The following is a 14,708-nucleotide window of genomic DNA, read 5'->3' on the forward strand; positions in this document are numbered from 1 at the left end:
AAAAATATTAACATGAAATTGATTAAAGACTTAAATATAAGACCCGAAACCATGAAAGTCCTTGGAGAAAACAGGAGCAAAACTCCTTGACATGGGTAATGATTGTCTGGACAGGGCACCTATAGCACAGGCAACAAGATAAAATAAACAGTTTTACTATATGCAACTTAAAATCTCCTGCACTGCAAAAGAAATCATCAACAAAGTGAAAAGACTACCTACAGAATGGGAAAAAATATTTGCAAACCATCTCTACGATAAGAGATTAATACCCAAGAGACATAAAGAACTCGTACAACAGCAAAAAAAAAAAAAAAAAAAAACAAATAACCCAATTAAAAAGTGGACAAAGGACCTCGATAAACATATCTCCAAAGACCTATGAAAGGCCAACAGGCACATGGAAAGGTGCATGACATCACTCATCAAGAGAAAAATGCAAATCAAAATCATGATGAGAAAAAAAATAAAATCATGATGAGGGACACCTGGGTGGCTCAGTTGGTTAAGCTCTGGACTCTTGATTGGGTCAGGTTGTGATCTTAGGGTTGTGAGATGGAGAGCCATGTCTGGCTCTATGCTGGGCATAGAGCCTGCTTAAGAGTCTCTCTATCCTCCTAAAAAAAAACAAAACAAAAAACAAAACAAAAAAACCCCCCAAAAAACAAAAACAAACAAACAAAAAACAAAGAGGTACCTCCTTAGACCTGTCAGAATGGCAATCAAGAGACAGGAGAACATAAATGCTGGTGAGAATGTAGAGAAAAGGGACCCCTTGTGCACTGCTTTGTAAACTGGTACAGGCACTACAGAAAACAAATGTGGAGGATCCTCAAAAAATTAAAAATAAAATTATCAAATGACCCACCAGCCCCACTTCTGGGAATACATCCGAAGGAAACAAATTTTTTCTAAGCACAACTTTCAACAAATTCTACAGGTTTTGATATGTCACTCTGTCATATTTAATTGGTAATTAAAAAATACCTTTTCATTTTCATTTATTTGACTCATGGGCATTACTTAATCTGCAAACATTGACAAATGTACTCATTTTTTCTCATTATGTTTTAACTCAATCCCACTTGGTCAGAGTGCGGTCTGCAGGATCTCAGTCCTTTGATGTCTGTGGAGATCTTTACAATTTGGCATGTGGCCAATGTTGATAACGCTCCCAGGAGCACGTGAGAAACTTGAGCACTCTGTGTCTGCTGGACACGGCATTCTGCATGTCACCTGTGCCCAGTTCCTTGATCATGTCGTTCACATACCTGCCACCCTGACAATTTCTTTTTTTTTTTTTTGACAATTTCTATATACCACATTTCATCAACACTCATCAAGGATGTTAAACCTGACATCTTGAAATTGTGCAGTATCTTGATCCCCTTTCTCCAGGGCAATAAAGAGTGATTTTTAAAAAGTTTAGTTCCTTCCTGCTGGCCCCAACTTATCAATTTCTTCCAGTAGCTTATTGTACTTGAAAATTTTGATGTGAAGCAGCTTTAGGGCACAGCCCTTAGACAAACCTGTCCACCCACCTTTCTTCCTTTAAAACCTCCTCCTTGGGATGCCTGGGTGGCTCACTGGTTGAGCATCCGCCTTTGGCTCAGTACGTGATCCCAGGGTCCTGGGATCCAGTCCCACATCAGGCTCCCTGCATGGAGCCTGCTTCTCCCTCTACCTATGTCTCTGCCTCTCTTTGTGTGTGTCTCTCATGAATAAATAAATAAAATCTAAAAAAAAAAAAAAAATCCAATAAATAAATCAAATCTCCTCCTGGATCCCGACTCCTGCTCTCAAAGAAATTCATTGCGAGTTTCTTAATAGGAGGGACGATCTGCAGGTGACACCTTCATTTTGTCTATAAAATGTTTCTGAAATATCCTTTATTTTTATAATTTTGGGATGTGATTCATATGCCAAAAAATTTACGCTCTTCATAAGTGTGTATTTCAGCAACTTTTAGTGTATTTGCCAGCTGGGCTGACATCGTCATTTAATTCCAACACATTCTTGTGGCCTCAAACAAAACCCCGCCCTTAGTCAGGGCCACTCCCCACTTGTCCTCTGCTAGCGGCTGCACCTACTAATCTGCTTCTCCTCAAGGCCTCTATGGTTGGCCCCATCCTGAACATTTCATAGAAATAGGATTGTAGCATATATGGCCTATCATGTCTGGCTTCCTTCACTCAGCACAAGGTTTTTGAGGTTCGTCTGTGTCGTAGTGTTGTTAGAGCTTCGTTTCTTTTTATGGCCAAATAATATTCCAAGTATGGGGATCCCTGGGTGGCTCAGCAATTTAGTGCCTGCCTTCGGCCCACATCAAGTCCCACATCGGGCTCCCTGCATGGAGCCTGCTTCTCCCTCTGCCTGTGTCTCTGCCTCTCATGAATAATAAAATCTTTAAAAAAAATAATAATATTCCAAGTATGGATGGAGAGATTATATTTGGCTTACCCATTCATCTGCTGATAGATACTAGGTTGTTTCCGCTTTTTGGCTAATATAAATAATGCCACAATGACCATTTGTGCACAAGTTTATGTGTGGACATGTGCTTTCAATTTCCTTGGGTGAATACACTACACCTAAGAGTGGAAATGCAGGATTCAATGGTAAGTGTCTCAAATATTCCTGAATAACAGTGTTCCCGAGCACTCAGATAGGAATTGAGAATTTCCTTCTCTCAACGCCTTCTCTCACTAGCCTGGGCTTCTGAGTCCTGGTGGTTGTGGAGAAGTTGGCGGTGCTTCTGCTGCTGTCCTTCTCTGGCTGCTTTCAGAATGAGCCTTGCCTTTAACACTGGGTGGGTGTTCAGGCATGATTTTATTTTTATATCTACTTGGGATCTGTTCTGTTTCTGGAATCCCTTACATGTCACCTTTCTTCTCTCCTTCTAGGATTCCAGACACAGTCCTTGTTCCCATTTCCATCTACAGGAGAACAGCCCCTCCCAGGTTACTCCCAGCCCTGGAGGGTAGATAGAGGCATGAGATGCAGAGACGTCATCCCCCTCTCAGGGGCTGCTCTCCCCGCCTGCCATCGCCACTCACCCAGCCCGGTGACCCCGAATGGCATGGCATGGAGAGGTGCGGCTGCTGGGGAACAGCAACTTTGAATCCTTTCTAGAGAAAGCACTGAGTGGCTAGTCCAAGTCAGTGAGCACAGTTTTGTGGCAGGTACCTCCCAGACCCCACTAACGTCACTGCCAGAACATGGCAGATGGGGAGGCCAGCGGGCGCCAGGCACAGGCCACACAAAACCACCTCTGGGACTTCTGTTTGGAGCGATCTTTCTTTTTAAAATTTCTCATGACAGGTGTACATCTCTAGGTGTGCCTTTCCCTAGGGACCCCCAGGACTCTAACTATAGGGTGGGGAAAGGCATGTGTCACTCGAGGTCTGCTCGTGGGAGCTGCTGCACACTGGCATGGGCTCACACAGCATCAGGGGTGCTTGCATCCGAGAGGGCACACCACATCCAGCGCTTGGGTCCTGTTGCTGGGACTGGAAGACACAACCATAACCTTCTCATCAGCACGGCGGACTCCCCAGCACCCACCAGGAATGAGGCCAGCCTTGGGGAACCATCCCCTCTGGGGAAATGACACAAAGCTGTGGTCATAAATACATTTTATTTCATTAGAAATGCATAATTAACAGTGTTGAGAGCATTTCCCCCTAGAAAAGTAGGTAAGCAATATTTCCGTCAAAATCGTTAGTTGTCTTTTGCAAATACCTATTTTCATTACACTGAACAGAGCACACAGCAAAAGGCTTCTGCTACTCCACTTTTTTTTTCAATTTTCTTTTTTTGTTATAAACACCATAGCAAATTAAAAAAAGCTGTTTGAACAGAGAAAAATATCAGTTCTTGATTTTCCGCATGTACTTAATGCAATCCACACTATGCTTCCCCGCTCTTTCTCTGGACGTCAACAGTGGGACTCAAGGGTCTTCTGGTGGGGACGGTGGTTGTTATTGTCACCTTCTATTCATTGGGACTCTCCCCCGCGGTGAGGCTCTCAGACGCACTTGAACAGAACATGTGCGGTCACCTCCGTGCAAAGCCGTGGGGCCAGGGCGCGTGTGGAACAGGGTGGTTGGCTGGAGCCAGCACTGAGCACAGCAGCAGTGGCTGTCTTAGGTCCTGTTGTGGGTGGGCAGCCCGTCCTGCCTACTGGATCTGGATAGCTCCATGCTCAAGCTGCATTTCAGGCTGCAGGGTGGGCTGCAGGGTCTCAGCCGTCTGCAAAAGGAGAGAGACGAGGGCTTTCTATAAAAGTACCTACTAGTGCAAGTCCAGGCTGCTCACGGCTCATAAAACACCAAAGGCTTTCATGCCTGGAAGAAACCTACAGAGCAGAGCTGGGAGGGGCCAAGAGCCCTAGGCTCACCCCTGCTTTGGGAGAGGACTCTCAGGGGCCATGATCCTTCTGTTCAGAACTTCAGTTTGTCCACGCCTCCGCCACCCACCCTTCCTCACAGTGTCTGCAGCTCAGAGTCTCACCCCTGCTCACCCCTGGGGGATGCCTTCCAAGTGGCTGCACCATCCTATTTACCATTATGCCTTCTTATAAAATGTGTTCCACTGTTCCAAAAAAACCCAAGGGGCAGTTACCTTTTTCTCTTTAATGAAAGAAGTTCTAATCAACGAGTTACAGACAAAAGAATTTTAAATGTATTTTTACAGTTTTAAAAGAAAGGGAAAAATTCTATTTAGAATAAGTCACCAACCATCCACGACCAGAATAGACCCTCAAACAGAGATTAACTGGGGGGTTTTCTTTAGGATCCCCCAAGCTGCCCTGGAAGGAAACCTGCTTGGGGGGGCCAGGCGGGAGGACATGAGGGAAGAAGGGGCAGAAACCCAGAGCTGTAGGGCCGTGGCGGCAGCACACACTACGGCATAAGGCTCTACTTCAGAGACATGGTACCCAGGATTGCACATGGGGCTTCATAGAGCAGGGAGGAGTACTGCTGTTTCAGGGCCTACTATGTGTGCCACCTGCGCAGCCTGCAGAGCCCTGGGCGTGACCAGTAGGGGTTAGTTTAGGAGAGAGGATGAACCTGGGACACAGACAGCGGATGTTCCCTACAGATTTCCAGGGAGGTCAAGTGGAGTGAGCAGGGAGTGGCTGCAGAGGAGGGAGCAGGGGGTTACAGGCTGGGTAGAGAGCCCCTCCCCATGAACAACCAGGAAAGCAGCTTTGGACTCAGGCAAGCAGAAGGTGGCACACAGATGAGGTGGGCGCCTGCATCCTGGCCTCCTACTGAGGAGCAGCCCATCCTCTACAAAGCCAGACTCCCCCTATGGTCCCTGGGGCTCCTGGGAGGTTCTTGTCAGCCAGACCCACCCTTCTCCAGAAATGACTTTAGGAACGTGACGCTGTCTGACCAGCAGACTGAAAGTGAACCCAATGAGAGTGGGGGGCCTGCATGCTGACAGAGACAGACGTGCCTCCGTCTATAGGAGGCACCGGCGGGGATGAGATGGGAGGTGCAGGTCCTAGGGCCACGCGCTATGGGCCACACTGGGGGCCGCCCTGCTGCTCTATGGCCGGCTGTTTGGAGTCCAGGCCAATGGGGTGTCCTCCACGGAAAGCAGCCCTGTGGACGCAGATATTCTCTGGCCTGTTCCCATACACGCTCCAATAAGCAGGTCCCACAAACGTGCCAGGCAGGAAGAGACAAGGAATGCAGACAAGAAGCCAAGGTGGCAAGGGGTTAATATGGACACAGCCTTCCTCAATTCCAAAGTCTGTAGAATGATCACGAACTCACAGTCCAGTAACCACCACACAGCACCCCAGGTATGAACATCCACTGTATGACCCATCTGTGCCTGCCAGGCAGCAGGGAAGAAAACCACCTCAGCGCACTGACCCCACTTATGACATGGGCATCAGATGCCAGCTACCCCGCGTGAGGAGAGCTGGGCCTGCAGGGGCCCTTAATTCCAGGACAGGCTATGCTCAAACCATACCAGATGAGGCAGCCAAAGAGATTTCCCTGCCCCCTGGTACTGCTGGCTCCAGTGGACTTCAGGGTGGAGTGGGCCTCTGTGGTCACTGCTGCACAAAAGCCACATAGGAGATGGACCCACACGTGCCCAGGCTGCAGTGGCCATTCATGTGGGAGTGGCCAAAGGAGTCTTGGGGGGACAGAGGGGCAATGCCTCACTATGAATGAGGAGATTAAGAAGCTCACACAGCTGGTCACCTGGTCCCAGGGTCACCTGGGGCACTCTCTTTGGCTACTCCAAGCTCAATCCTCAGCAGCCACCTCATGAGCAAGCAAAGGAGACTTTCCTTTCCTCCCAGCAGCGTGTGAGCCGAGAAAGGGGAGAGGCACTGCATGGAAATTTGGGGCTTCCATTCTGAGCATCACAAGCCAGTGGCATGGAGATACATGTGGCTCCCTGGTGCCGGGATGCAGAGGGGAGAGGGGTGGGCAGGAGCCACCAGCCTGGGTTAGAGCAGACGACAGCCCCTGCATCAGACCCCGGTCTCAGCAGGAAGGCCAGCGACTTATAGCAGCAGCCACAAGGTCTGAGAACACAGGCAACAGGCACCTCTATCGCTCCCACCACCTACAGCCTGAGCTTTGTACCAAGGAAGACCCCCCACTCTCTCAGGACTCATCCTAGCTTACTCTCAGAGACAGGCCCAGCTATTCTATAATCAACCTATGAGATGGAGAGTACACTGTCCCCTAAGGCGGCTTCTAGGAGGCTCTTCGCACTAGCATGGGGGGCCCAGGAGAGGGCATGCTGCTCGCTTGGCCAGGCACACCCATTAAGGGGCCACTCCAGACGCGTCGTATCACAGAAGCAGCTCCTTATCTGACATTTCAAGAGGGGTTCAAACAGTGAGTGGATGCCAAGTGTCCCCATACTGTGGGAAAGCACGGTGGACAGGCAACGGGGACAAGACTCACAGTCCAGCAAAACCAGATGACAAGGGCTTTAGGGGCAAGGGCTCATGGGGCAGCCGGTGCTCACCAGTCAGGTGGTGTGCTGAGGAAGCACACATGGAATGGAGGGGAAACTGCACCCCATGCACGAGCAGCCCCCAGCAAGGCCCTGTGGCTACCAGGCGGGAGGCTGGAAACCAGGCCTGAAAGGGCCCTCAGGACCAAGGGAGGTACCCCGGCCGCCCAGGGCTCTCCTGCACCTCCTCCACTTAGGGCAAGGACGCATGAGCTGCCCCTGGGAAAAGGATCAAGGCCGAGAGCTGGGGCGGGTGGGGGCCGGGGCTACACAGGCAGAGCCCGTGGTCTGTAGGAGTGCTGACCCCTGGGATGGGCCCTGCTGTTCTCAGAGGAGCAATGAGGCCTCCGGTGAACGGGGACCCTCACGTTCTGCAGTTCCCAAGAGCTGGTTCTGAGGACATGGGTCGACATACCTTAATTCTTGCCTCTGAATTGAGATAAGACATGACCCAGAATATCTCTAGAATTGGCCTAACACTGGTATCTGGACGGGGATCTAACTCCTCACCGCAGGCTTTACAAAACATGAGGACTTCCATGCCTTCCAATGATAATTTACTGTCCTTGTGGGAGAACACGAGAAGGAAAAACACCCAGGCTGTGTTCACACCTGCAAAAGCTGCAGGACCTGTCCACAGACAGGGCGTCCATTTCCAGAAAGAGGACCCACCTGAGCCGCAGTGGTGTGGTCAGTCACCGGTGCCAGCTGGACATACTGGACCTGGATGTCACTACCCTGGAGAGGCGAGCCGTCCACCCCAGCAGCAGCAGGGTCGGAAGAGGCCACGGCTATCAGCTGGGCCCCCTGCAGCACCTGGAGACACAAAGCAGACCACCATTGGCACAGACAGCAAAGGGTGGGGCGGGGGCTACTCTGTGGTGGACACGTGAACCAAGGGAGATCACCCAGGACCACTTTCCACACCGTGGGGTCCACCTGTCTCACGAGTCACTTTGGAACTGCATCTGATCGGTAAGGGTACGCGCGTGAAAGTGTACACGTATGAATGCGCACGTGTGACCAAGCTGTTTTGCGACATCCACAGATGTCAGATTCACAGATACACCTCCCTCCAACACAGACACCGTGGACAGAATGACAGCTTTTCACGCCTCTTAGGAAAAAGACCAACCAGCTCAAGCTTTCAAAGAGTAAGCTCAGAGACGGCTGAGAGGCGTCCAAGAAGGCTGGCAAGGAGACAGTGGGATGTGGGATGGAGAGGCTGAAGCACAGACACCCTTCTGGAAATCACTATTTGAGGTTCATTGGAGAGACCCCAAGGGCAGCCTGGAGGTGGTATCACATCCCAACTCATGCACGAGACACATTCACTGGCTCTTCTGGGGAGCCCCTGGAGCGCTTAACAGCCCGGGAGATGGGGAAGCTCCCTGACAGTGGACGAACACAGTTAGGAAGCAAAGCAGAAATATGTGCAAGTTAGGGGACAGGGAGAGCTCAGGGTGAGGAGCTGCCATCAGGAAGGCGGACACTCTGGTGGCTACAGGGGAACCACCAGGGGACGGGAGAGACCGAGTCCCTGGGGGACTCCACCATGGACTGTGCCTAAAGGATGGGGCAGAAGAGGACCCCGGAGACAGGCTCTGGATGACCTCACCACTCACGAGGCATCCCCACCTGGTGCTCCAATAGCCGGGCAGGTGGGTGGACACCCTGCTGCCCCGCAGGCCAGATAGGGAGGTGGGATTGAAGGCATTCGAGGCTTGGCATTCGTAAGGGAGTTGCCACGAACTGTGGCGGTTTATACTTCGGGTTGCATCTACCGCCCACCTCCAGATTCTTGTTGTTGGTCCATAGCAGGACAACGATGAGCATGCTTCCTGACCAGCCCAACCACTGCCTGCCTCCACAAAGCAAAGAGGGTGGAGGTACTCTGAGGGAGAAGGGGCTGTCCACTTCGGCAAAGGCGGGCCTGGGTACAAATCAACTGTGTATAAAAGAGTCTATAGTTTTAAAAGAGCATTAAGGTCTTCCATGAGCAAAAGTTCTATTTCTCTAAATACGAACGTTTCGGTGGAAAAAAAAATACCCAGTAAATTCAAGTATTAGAATAGAAGAAAGTTATTAACTACTTTTCCTTTTGTGTCTTCAGAAACCATGTATAGACAGTTGCACATTCTAATACCAGCTAGCTGTGCTAGGAAGGCTAGCACCCCTGGACACGTGCACAACCCTGGGCAAGTGGGCGGGCCCAGCCTCACACAGGCACCTGGAAAGGCAGAGAATCTTTTCTAGCTTCGGAGGAACGGAGATGCAATGTGAGAGGAGCCCTCTGGGCAACTGCTGGCTTGGAGGATGGAGGACGGGAAGGTCTGGAGGCTGGGGAAGCCAGGAAATGACCCTCCCCTGGGGCCTCCGGGTGGTGACACCCCTGTGACACCCTAACTTCAGCCGCGGGAGGCCCAAGCTGGACGTGGACCTCCTGACCATGGAGCATGAGCGGGTGGCCACCAGTCCCTGCAGCCACAGGATACGCACATAGCATGCTTGCCTTTCCTCAGCTGCCACCTTCCAAGGAGCTGGCTTCTCGCTCCCCAAGGGCTAACCCAACAATAACAGCTCCTTTTCCATCATGAGCCATTTCTACCAATGAGTGTTTGAAAGAGAGGTTTGAAAAAACTAGAGAAAACTGAAGTCTCCTGTATTACTCACATTTTCTTTTCCCCAAGACCTACTCTCCACCAACTTCTCGTGGTCATAAAATAAGACCCAGTCTGGCCCAGTTCTGTAGCTAGGCTTCTGCAGCCACAAGGCAGCCCCCACACGGCCCACGGGACGGCAGCCTCGGGCAGGGGCTGCCCCTGCTCCTCCCAGATGGGCAGCCTCTCAGCTGGGGAGGGATCACGTGCGGCACGCTCCCACTGGGTGAGGTTTGGGGTGCAGGGCAGAGCTTGCACAGCGGCAGGAACTCTGCTCCATAGCAGCAAGGAAAGATCAGGACAGGGGAAAGATAGAAAGGAAGGGGGTTCTCAAAAACCACACATTAATCTGCCTTTTGGTGGCTGAAGGAGGGAAAGGAGGGGCTGAACTGTCACTGGTACCCTGTGGTGAACCTCACTTGGCACAGTTTTGCTAGATCTTGGATTGAATGTAAAAACCATGCAATGTCTTGAAACACGGGAGCAAAACATTAGGCAATACAGTCATGGTTCTGTCACCACCACGTGCCGTGCAAGATCCCTTAATACGCTGATTTCAGGTCAAATTATCAACCATCTTTAATGAAAGCCATGCCTCCATGACGGTTTTCTGAGAAGGCACTGCCTTCCTCTGGTTTGGGCTGTGAGCCACAACCCCCGTGACATGGGGCATTTCACGGTGTCCTGGGGGTGAGCCGCTTCCTGTCAGAACCTACTAGTGACAAGACTTTTCACACGGTCTCCAGAATTGATTAAATCCTGAGGATGAGAACGCCCGAAAGCTCAGAATCTCAACGAGCTACATTATGATAACAAAAGCAGGCACATTACCAGCCTGGCTGGCAAACAAAAATAAAAACGGGAAAATGTTTTCACCTGAGATTTCATCCCAACACACCTCCTCCCCATGTCCGCACTGGTTTGCTTTTGGCAATGGAAAGGAGTCAAAAAGTCAATGAGCGCACAGGACTGGCGGGAAAGGCCTTCCAGCCACCTTGTCAGTGCCCGTGCCCGTCCTTGCACCCCAGACCCCACAGAGGAAACCCTCCCACGGGGCCCTCCCAGCGAGAAGCCGGGAGCATGACCAGAAGGTGACACCGTTCTTCAGGTGGGAACAGTGAGAGCCCTGAAGGGAGTCAGGCTTCTTGATGGGAGGCATGGTTTCCCCTTCAGTGGACGGAAAGCCTATTCAGACTAGACCCAGGCTGAGGCCGGTTGCAGCACAGGGAGCAGGGCCGGCTGTGGAGAGAGCTCAGCAGCCGAGACATAGGTCTCACAGTGTCTTCTGTGACCTCCCGTGGCCCCGGCCTTGCCTGGCTTGCAGGCTTCCTCCTGTGGCTGCCCTCAGCTCCCCCGAAGGGCACATCCCCCCATCGCAGACACCTCTAGACACCCACTGGCAGTGACACCCTGACAGGGGCCTCGTGATGCAGAGAGACAGCACTTCACAAATAGCAATTTGGGATGCTTTTCAGGTAGTCCTCAAAATTTGGAAAGCTCTTTTAAGGTGAGATTTTGTTAAAGTTCAGTTGTGGAAGAAGAAAGAGAGATGAAGCTGGCACTATTTCCCACTGAGCATCCTGCCCAGGGTCCCAGGCTCCCTGCCACTGAAGCTCCTCACTGGCAGAGCACCCTGTTCATCTCTTTTTTTCTCTTCTTTTTCATTTTTACTTATTTCACATGTGTTAGTCTTGTAAAACACAGCTGACACCTTTCTCTGCCCATGTCCGCAGGAGGAGACACGGTCTCTTACCCTGATCCACAAAACAACATTAATAGCCTGCCTGAGGAGGCCTCCGGATGCGCACTGAACCTACACACAGCAGAGCCCGTTCTCACTCCGCTAAAGGGATGACACATGAAGGAGGAGTTCTAGAAGGTCAGACCAAGGGACAGCCGAGTAACAGGTCACTGGTTTCTCAGCGATTGGTATGTACTTACTAAGAGCAGACGGTAAAGATGTGGCACTGCTCTGTGTTTAGAAGAACCTACAAGAGCTCAAGTATAGAGGGCACAGCAGCCACCACTGACAGGCACCCCTGTGGGGTGAGGAGGAAAATCCACTCACTATCAGGCTTGTGGGGCAGTTTCTATTTTAGCCAGTGTCATCTGACAATAAAAGAATAAACCTTGTTACCTGGGTGGAGCTCGGCGCAGGATGACCTGGAAGCCCCAGCAGGACCCCTCCTTTCAAGCCCGCAGTCAGGGCACAGAAAGGTGTCAGTGGCTGGTGCACAGCAGGCAGTGACTGGGGCATAAAGAGAGACATAGGCTAAGAGGTGAGGACCCAGTGGGTGTCACCCCAGGGGGCCTCAGGGAGGCTCTACAGCCTGAGCCACTCATAAGGCAGCCCGGAGGGAGTGGACATTCCAGGTATAGCTGTGCCTCCGCTCCAGCAATTATGTCCTTGAGGCAGCTGTGTTTTACGAGGCTAACACATGTGAAATAAGTAAAAATGAAAACAACACTACAAAAATCAATCCCACAAGAATCTGATTTACTGCCTATGGTTTGAAAGCACCTCAAAGCTCTAAGCAGCCTCTTGAAATACACAGTAGGCTGGACACAATGTGTAGATTTGGACTTCATTTTAAACTAGTGAAGAATAAAACCAATTTACATCAAATCTGAAACGTAGAGCAGCAAAAAATGAGGTCACATGCTTTTGTGACATGGATCAGTATGTGCCCCGAGAAGAGCCCACTGAAAGTGCACAACCCATCCTTGATCTGCTGGGAGAACAGGAGGCCAGCACCCCACCTATCCCCTCCTGCTCTAGAATGAGCAAGAAGTCTCCAATGAGGAGTTTCCGGCTCCTTCCCACTCATTTGGGGTTTGCAACCCTTTCCCAACAGGCTCTGGAATGTAGAAAAATCTAACAGGAATGCAGTGGGCTCCCAGGTCAGCAGCCAGGAGCATCACCTCCAGGCTTCCAGCAGCCAGCAGCCTGTGGCTGACCTCAGGATGTGCCCCCCAGGCCCCCCAGAGGGCATGCATCTGAAGCAGCCCACTAAGCAAATCCTAGATCTAAAAGCACTGGTTTTTTAAGTGCACACATCTGGTTTTCCTCGATATACTGCCAATTTTGAAACTCTGTTTGATACCCAACTGAAATAATGCAAAACTGGTGCAAAGCCTAAAATAAACGCAAGAAGTCCAAGGACTTTCCTGTAATGTTTAGATGTAAAATTTTGAATCCAACCAAGAATCTGCTCAGATGGAAAAAAACTGAAGCAAAACAAAAAAACCAAACCCAGACTCTCCTATCATCACAAGATACATTTCAACGCAGTTTAATTACGTGTGTGTGGCCAGGAACAAAGATGAGACACGAACCTCGAAGGTGTCCTGGAACAGCGTGGTCACTCGTTCCTGACATCACCTTTTGCACCCAGCCTATTAAGGGAACACCATCAATGAAGCCAATCTTCTCAAATCTAGATGTTACTTCACGAGCAGCTTCCTCGTGACAAAAGCATGAGGCGTTGAGAGAGGGAAGCCCGTCCCAGGGATGCCCCAAATCACCACTGGCCAGGAGCTCCACCAGCCCCCAAATCTTCTTCATATATTTGCACAGCAAATGCCAAGAACGAATTATCATTCTTAAGCTTTTAAACCGTCTGATGGGAAGAGCCACGTGTTTCCCAGGTTCTACTGCAAATCCTTTCATAAGGCAAGTCACTCATGAGCACATGGTCAGAAATGAGCACAAAAGGCCACTCCTCTGGGGTCGTTCCTCAGAGGCGCAGGGAACTGCCCCAGAGCCACCGTCCAGATCCGCTCACAGAGAGATGCTGTGTGGCAAGCAGCAGTAACAGCAGTTTCTGCTGTCTGCTCTGGAGCTCATCCCAGCATCAGGGCACAAACCTCAAACACAATCTGGGGGATAAGCAAACAAAACCTAAAAAAATACAATAAAGCAGAAGCGGAAGTCTGGAGATACTTGGTATTCATCTCCCATCATTCCAGATAAGGCAGCATTCCTGGGAACAAATCTTAACCATGTGCTTTAAGACCTTCCAGTAGATTGGGGTGGGGTTGATAATTCAGCCAAAGTCAAATCCGAAGACCTTCAGTTTTTCCCAGGAGTTCCAGGCCCCTGGCTTCCAGAAGGGGCACAAGGGGTGGGTGGGGAGCAAGTGACAAAGAACAGGAGGAAAATGAAAGCTCTGTGTCAGCAACGTGTGCTAGTGGGTCACCACCACTTGGGGAAGGGAGGGGTGGCAGGGGGCACCCAGCCTGCCAACCTGCACCCTCCAGGACTATGAGGAGCTGGAGGGCCAGCCACAGAAGTGCATGCTGCTTCGGCACCCCATCCCATGGCTCTGGTCACTGCTCTAATTCAGAAAACTTACTGTTGCAGAACAAGAAAGCTTCTCGTGTTTGCTGTGTAGGGTCAAAGAAAGAACTTCTGCAAGGGGCAAGGCCATCTTTCCTAGAGTTCACCTCAGTAGGAAGTACTCGTAAGGTCTGTGCTCTAGGGACCACAGATGCCAGCCTACTTCCTCCCAGCGTGAGGGGAAGCCAGGAAATGTGAATGGCTGATCAGGCTGTAAAACACACACGGGTCTGCTGTTCATGTGGCCAGATATTCACAGTGAGCTGCTGGCTAACAGCGTCTGCGTGTTCCCCACACTGGGTGCTGTGTCCTCAATCCGTGCACTGTTCCTATTCTACCCTGAGAAGAAAGGTTCAGAAATGGATTTCTATACTGAGCAAGATTAATCACACACCAGAGAAGGCCTAGCGAGGGATGACTTCCTTGCCTCTGGGATTAGTTCCAGAGGTGACTCTTGGCCCTACAGCCGAGGCTCAAAGTACACCCTGACGTACAAAAAACCGCCCCTTCCTATTCCACAATCTAAGGACAGCCAGAGCAACAGGGAGATAGGGGGTGGGTGCAGGCATCTCCCCAAGGCCCCTCCTTCACCAAGCACCTGTCACCTCAGAGCACCTTGCTCCCTGGTGCAGAGCTCGGGGCTCACCACACATCTCCGTGGCACATGGCTCTGAGGAGGGGAGCTGTGCCTCCAACTGCATCCCCCTAAAGAAATG

The 14,708-nt window shown here is 50.8% G+C and overlaps 1 protein-coding gene across 6 annotated transcripts in view; it reads right to left on the reverse strand.

Annotated features, from left to right (window-relative positions):
• Positions 1-3,601: 3,601 nt before the first annotated feature.
• The window catches only part of LOC121499627 (BTG3 associated nuclear protein), a 105,699-nt gene continuing 94,592 nt past the window's right edge, over positions 3,602-14,708 (reverse strand). For all 6 annotated transcript variants that reach the window (XM_041770486.1, XM_041770485.1, XM_041770484.1 and 3 more), the window contains 2 exons: positions 7,666-7,809; positions 3,602-4,251 (listed from right to left, as the gene is read on the reverse strand). In XM_041770486.1, coding sequence (XP_041626420.1) covers positions 4,180-4,251; positions 7,666-7,809 — 216 coding nt within the window. In that variant the 3' untranslated portion in view covers positions 3,602-4,179. The remainder of the gene's footprint in view (positions 4,252-7,665; positions 7,810-14,708) is intronic.

This window comes from Vulpes lagopus, chromosome 10, assembly GCF_018345385.1.
Source record: "Vulpes lagopus strain Blue_001 chromosome 10, ASM1834538v1, whole genome shotgun sequence".
Taxonomy (NCBI): domain Eukaryota; kingdom Metazoa; phylum Chordata; class Mammalia; order Carnivora; family Canidae; genus Vulpes; species Vulpes lagopus.